The sequence below is a fragment of the Epinephelus lanceolatus genome, chromosome 24 (genome assembly GCF_041903045.1).
Source record: "Epinephelus lanceolatus isolate andai-2023 chromosome 24, ASM4190304v1, whole genome shotgun sequence".
Taxonomy (NCBI): Eukaryota; Metazoa; Chordata; class Actinopteri; order Perciformes; family Serranidae; genus Epinephelus; species Epinephelus lanceolatus.
The window spans coordinates 115,001-121,362 of record NC_135757.1 but is presented as its reverse complement, the minus strand read 5'-3'; the positions used below and the strand labels follow the sequence as shown (position 1 = coordinate 121,362).

At 42.4% G+C, this 6,362-nt stretch overlaps 2 protein-coding genes across 3 annotated transcripts in view; both read left to right on the top strand.

Moving 5' to 3' along the window:
- The first annotated feature begins 1,940 nt into the window (after nt 1-1,940).
- The window catches only part of dnajc27 (DnaJ (Hsp40) homolog, subfamily C, member 27), a 26,119-nt gene continuing 21,697 nt past the window's right edge, over nt 1,941-6,362 (top strand). The window contains exons 1-6 of one of the 2 annotated variants that reach the window (XM_033615952.2): nt 1,941-2,354; nt 3,248-3,330; nt 3,445-3,514; nt 3,612-3,776; nt 3,881-4,003; nt 4,081-4,241. In XM_033615952.2, coding sequence (XP_033471843.1) covers nt 2,268-2,354; nt 3,248-3,330; nt 3,445-3,514; nt 3,612-3,776; nt 3,881-4,003; nt 4,081-4,241 — 689 coding nt within the window. In that variant the 5' untranslated portion in view covers nt 1,941-2,267. The remainder of the gene's footprint in view (nt 2,355-3,247; nt 3,331-3,444; nt 3,515-3,611; nt 3,777-3,880; nt 4,004-4,080; nt 4,242-6,362) is intronic. The other variant, XM_033615953.2, reaches the window with a different exon arrangement.
- LOC117250016 (adenylate cyclase type 8-like) overlaps nt 4,101-6,362 on the top strand; it is a 50,672-nt gene continuing 48,410 nt past the window's right edge. The window contains exon 1 of the mRNA XM_078165617.1: nt 4,101-4,241. Within this exon, the coding sequence (XP_078021743.1) occupies nt 4,206-4,241 (36 nt within the window). The 5' untranslated portion in view covers nt 4,101-4,205. The remainder of the gene's footprint in view (nt 4,242-6,362) is intronic.

Genomic DNA, 6,362 nt, shown 5'->3' with positions numbered 1-6,362 from the left:
TCCTTATGACCCCCACTTTTTACCTTTTATGGTTATTTAATGTTATTGTCTTAATTTTAAGGTGTGTTTACCTCTTTAAAAAACCCTTAACCTCTGCAGAATACCTAAGAAATAAATTTACACTTAACCTACAGGGCAGTATTGAACATGAACCCTATATATATGTATATACACTGCTCAAAAAAATAAAGGGAACACTTAAACAACATAATGTAACTCCAAGTCAATCACACTTCTGTGAAATCAAACTGTCCACTTAAGAAGCAACACTGATTGACAATCAATTTCACATGCTGTTGTGCAAATGGAATAGACAACAGGTGGAAATTATAGGCAATTAGCAAGACACCCCCAATAAAGGAGTGGTTCTGCAGGTGGTGACCACAGACCACTTCTCAGTTCCTATGCTTTCTGGCTGATGTTTTGGTCACTTTTGAATGCTGGCGGTGCTTTCACTCTATTGGTAGCATGAGACGGAGTCTACAACCCACACAAGTGGCTCAGGTAGTGCAGCTCATCCAGGATGGCACATCAATGCGAGCTGTGGCAAGAAGGTTTGCTGTGTCTGTCAGCGTAGTGTCCAGAGCATGGAGGCGCTACCAGGAGACAGGCCAGTACATCAGGAGACGTGGAGGAGACCGTAGGAGGGCAACAACCCAGCAGCAGGACTGCTACCTCCGCCTTTGTGCAAGGAGGAACAGGAGGAACACTGCCAGAGCCCTGCAAAATGACCTCCAGCAGGCCACAAATGTGCATGTGCTCAAACGGTCAGAAACAGACTCCATGAGGGTGGTATGAGGGCCCGATGTCCACAGGTGGGGGTTGTGCTTACAGCCCAACACCGTGCAGGACGTTTGGCATTTGCCAGAGAGCACCAAGATTGGCAAATTCGCCACTGGCGCCCTGTGCTCTTCACAGATGAAAGCAGGTTCACACTGAGCACATGTGACAGACGTGACAGAGTCTGGAGATGCCGCGGAGAACGTTCTGCTGCCTGCAACATCCTCCAGCATGACCGGTTTGGCAGTGGGTCAGTAATGGTGTGGGGTGGCATTTCTTTGGGGGGCCGCACAGCCCTCCATGTGCTCGCCAGAGGTAGCCTGACTGCCATTAGGTACCGAGATGAGATCCTCAGACCCATTGTGAGACCATATGCTGGTGCGGTTGGCCCTGGGTTCCTCCTAATACAAGACAATGCTAGACCTCATGTGGCTGGAGTGTGTCAGCAGTTCCTGCAAGATGAAGGCATTGATGCTATGGACTGGCCCGCCCGTTCCCCAGACCTGAATCCAATTGAGTACATCTGGGACATCATGTCTCGCTCCATCCACCAACGCCACGTTGCACCACAGACTGTCCAGGAGTTGGCAGATGCTTTAGTCCAGGTCTGGGAGGAGATCCCTCAGGAGACCATCCGCTGCCTCATCAGAAGCATGCCCAGGCGTTGTAGGGAGGTCATACAGGCACGTGGAGGCCACACACACTACTGAGCCTCATTTTGACTTGTTTTAAGGACATTACGTCAAAGTTGGATCAGCCTGTAGTGTGTTTTTCCACTTTAATTTTGAGTGTGACTCCAAATCCAGACCTCCATGGGTTAATAAATTTGATTTCCATTGATAATTTTTGTGTGATTTTGTTGTCAGCACATTCAACTATGTAAAGGACAAAGTATTTAATAAGAATTTTTCATTCATTCAGATCTGGGATGTGTTATTTTAGTGTTCCCTTTATTTTTTTGAGCAGTGTATATAGGGTTCATGTTCAACAAAATTTGTTTTCCTATAAATATATATATATATATATATATATATATATATATATATATATATATATATATATATATATATATATATATATATATATTTATAGAAAAACAAATTTTCATCGTTAGTTTTCGCTCAGTTTTTTAAAACAGATTGAGCGGAAGTGACGTAATGTACAGTTTCCGCCCATTAGCTCATTAGAAACAGCTGTTTAGCATTTGATGCTATGAGGCTAGCAGGCTCGCGGTTTCTCTGCTGTGAGTTAAAATGGCAGTTGAAACAAACCGTTAGCATCGATGCTAAAGCACCAACAATGTGCTGTGATTAATTAACCCACCAATTATCAACTTCAACGGCTAACGTGCTAAAAACCAGCCGGTTTGCTAACGGCTATCAGTTAGCCCCGCTAGCTCCCACAACAACAACAACAACAGCGACACCGCAGCTGCAGCTCGTTAGCATCCCGCACAACTTCACCGCAGACAAGCGTCAGTCTCAAACATGGAGACGAACGTACCGAAGAGACGAGACAACAAGAAGTCCCTGCGCGTGAAGGTGATCAGTCTCGGAAACGCCGAGGTCGGGAAGGTGAGTCTGGAGCACTTAATTTATTTCACACCAAACCTCAGGTTAAAATCAGCTGATTTAAGTTTTATATCAGACCAAACCCCAGAGAGAATTCAGCTGATTTTAGTTCAGGCTGTCTGAGCTGGGATAAACCGATAAAACTCTTTGTGTGAGAATTAGCTAATTACACATTTATCTTAACCAGTGTTAAAAACTGATGTTAGCTTTCATGCTAAACTTCCCTGCTGCCATTTGTATCCGTTTATGGCGCTGTGAAAGGCGTTCAGTCTAACGCCAGAGTCCGTGCAGATATCACTTACTTTAATGTTTCCTAGCTGATGGCTAATAAATCACGCACAGTTTCACATTAAACAAGATGTGTTTGGACACATTACCGTGTTCTCTATAACTCGGCTCAGAAATTACTTCTTTAAACTGATTAATTCGTTTCTTATTTGGCTGTAGTGATCCAACAGTGGCTGGTACCGGACCAGGATGTGGATTTTTGAATGTGTTTATTATTTTAAAAATCTCTTATGTCTAGGATATGTTGTTAATTGACTGAGTGATCTGTTTTTATGTATTGAGTGTTGTATGTTTTTTGGTATGGACCTTGAGTCTGATAATAATAATAATAATAAACTGATAACACATTAAAAATGATGATGTTATATTAAAGCAGTGAGTGATAGATAATTAGGAACATTTACAGGAGATTTAGTTTATTTACAAGTTTCCCTTTAAACAGTCAGATCTTGACTGAAATTCGGCAGACATGTTTCCTGTTCAGATCAAACAGACTGAAATAATCTGCTGCGTTCACCCAGATGTCCATCTTTTAAATTGAAGGATTTCTGAATGGCGTCTGGTGTGAAAAATGCTGCCACTCATTATTAATCCGTGTAATGTTTCAGAGCTGCATTATCAAACGCTACTGCGAGAAGAGGTTCGTCCCCAAATATCTCGCCACCATTGGCATCGACTACGGCGTCACCAAGTAAGTTCATCCAGCGCACACCTCACCTGTTACTGAGTGTGTTCTCCTACATAAATCCCAACTGAACGTCAAAAGTGTGTGATGATGTCAGCGCCGTGTGTTTCCTGTGGTCAGAGTTCAGGTTCGAGACAGAGAGATTAAAGTGAACATCTTTGACATGGCGGGTCATCCTTTCTTCTATGAAGTGAGTCGCTCTGTTTTATTATGCATGTTTATAAAAGTACAGGTATTTCAGAGTTGAACTGATGGCAGCTGCTGCTGCTTCTTCTGTGGTGCGTCAGGTGCGTAACGAGTTCTATAAGGACAGTCAGGGCGTGCTGCTGGTGTACGATGTGGGCCTCAGGGAGAGCTTCGACGCCCTGGACAGCTGGCTCGGGGAGATGAAACAGGAAATGGGCTCGCAGGCCAACATGGACAGCATTGTGTTTGTCGTCTGCGCCAACAAGGTGAGAGCGAGCCGTCCAGTCAGACGTCAGAGTTCAGGTTCAGGGCTGAAGTACAGCGGTTTAACTCCTCCTCCTCCTCCTCCTCCTCCTCCTCCTCCTTTAAGGTGGACCTGACGAAGCGGCGGGTGGTGGACGAGGGGGAGGGGCGTCTTTGGGCAGAGTCCAGAGGGTTCCATTACTTTGAGACGTCGGCACAGAGCGGCGAAGGGATCAACGAGATGTTCCAGGTACACAAACATAAATATAATCAGGTCTGTTTTAATAAAACATAAAGAGGTGGTTTTAATGTGGCGTTTGGTCTCAGGCATTCTTCTCCTCCATCACCGACATGTGTGAGAATGGCGGGAAGCGTCCGGTGTCAGAGGTCAGCGTCGGCTTCACCAAAGAGCAGGCTGACACCATCCGACGGATCCGGAACAGCAAAGACTCATGGGATATGCTGGGGGTCAAACCTGGTGCCACACGGTCAGTTCAGCATGCACATTTATGACATCAAAGGTCACATGACTCTCGTCTGACAGGAAGTTCATGTCAGTCTAACACAACTTTGTGTTTGATAAAAACTGAGGACACATTTTACAACATGAAGTTTCATTCAGCTATAAACATGTGGTGGAGACCAGGGGGGTATTCCAGAAAGCGGGTTATGTGAAAACTCAGAGTAATTTAACCCTGAGATGAGGGAAACTCTGAGTTATCCAGTGATAGAGATCATTAGTCATTGATACTACGTGTCTAAAGCTTCATACCCATTTTTAAAATTTAAATAATTAGACCTACACATTATGTGCAATAAACATTTGGGAGCTGCTCTAACAGACTGACAGTCTGATCCTTGTGCACAGTGTTATAAAAATAATAAATATAAAAAGGACAGAGGTTTGATTCTGAGCTGAGGGTGAATTCTCGCTGTGTAATATTTGAATGTAAAGACAAAAACTGATGTCCAAAGAAATGATTGATGTGCATAAATTCAGTAACTTAAGACAGTCCTGAGTAACAAACTAATATCCAGCAGGATTTAGACTGTGACAGCGTGTAAGAAGGAGGAGACAGAGGAAAACTCAGGATTTATTGAAGAAAACCTGTCAGCGAGCAGGTTATGTTCACAGAGTCTGTTACCATGGTGACTGACTCAGAGTTTCAGTTACCTCTCTTTCTGGAACGATGTCATTGGTCGCACTGATGGAACATAATTCCTATAGCCTAATATTGGGGATTATATGTTCATATTTCTGAGTGAGCAATGGTGCAGCATTTCACTGTCTTTAAATTTACTACATTTGTAGCTGAAATAAAGTCACTGAATGCTGTTGAGTCAAGATACAAATAGATGTGCAACATTTTAAAATCTACTGTATTTTAACCTCAACGTCTTTTCAAGTGCAAATCACCAAACATATTATTACTGGGTCAGACTGTGAGTTTACAGTCATGTCTTTATGTCTTTGATCTATAGCCTAGCCTATATGTTTTAAATCTTCTGCCTCCTGTGTTTTTCCCCATCAGATTAAATCTGAACAAATATATTATTATATATTATTAATATAATGTAATGTATCTACAGCCTGATACACAGTCAGATTCCACCACTTGATCTTCATTAAGGAAATGTAAGTCTGATAAATGATGAATAAACTTTTTTATTAACTTTATGGTTAACTTATTGACACTTTCCTCGCTCTGACTCAGGCTCTTCTTTTAAAGATAAACGTGCACCGTCTGCTACACATGCATTAATATCTCTACATCCACTGGATTAAAATGGAGGCACTGTCTTTTATTTATCTGTTGCCATGGTGAATCGTGGAGTCGGAGCTCCATTGATGATGGCTTTTTATTGTCGGCTAAACTCAGAGTGAACATAATCAGAGTTGACTGAACTAACTCAAATCAGCTGTTCTGGAACCGGATACTCAGAGTTTCCCATCTCAGAGTAAATCAACTCAGAGTTCAGGGTTAGACTCAGAGTTTGTTGAACCTCCTACCTGGAATACCCCTCTGGGGTCCGTTTCACAAAGCAGGTTTAGTGAAAACTCTGAGTCTGTTAACCCTGAAATGAGGGAAACTGGGTTTTCCGTTTCAGAAAGGGAGGTAACTTAAACCAGAGAAAGCAGACTAACTCCAGCCCCTTTCAGAAAGAGAGGTAACTGAAGCTCGGTGTCAGTTGCTAGGGATGTCCCGATCCACTTTTTTCACTTCCGATCGGATACCGATATTACAGCCTTGAGTTTTGGCCGATACTGATACCAATCCGATCCAAGCGCGTATTATACATATTCACTTATTTTGTTGTCAGTCATGTTAGAAAAGGTTTGATCAAGCGATATTACACTAACAAGAACAACTACTTAATCGGGTTAGTTAGAATGATCCACAACAGTTGGTATGAGAAACTGACCTGTTTATTGTTAACAGGGTTAAATAAACAAACTTTAAACTTGAACATTAACATTAAATAAAAAATATAGCTGGTTTGCTTTGGCGCCTTAATAAATAGAAAATGAATCAACACAAGAAATCTTTAAAATGTCTAACAATGAGATTAAAATAGCAGCAAGACTCCACACACTTGTGCTTTGGCCC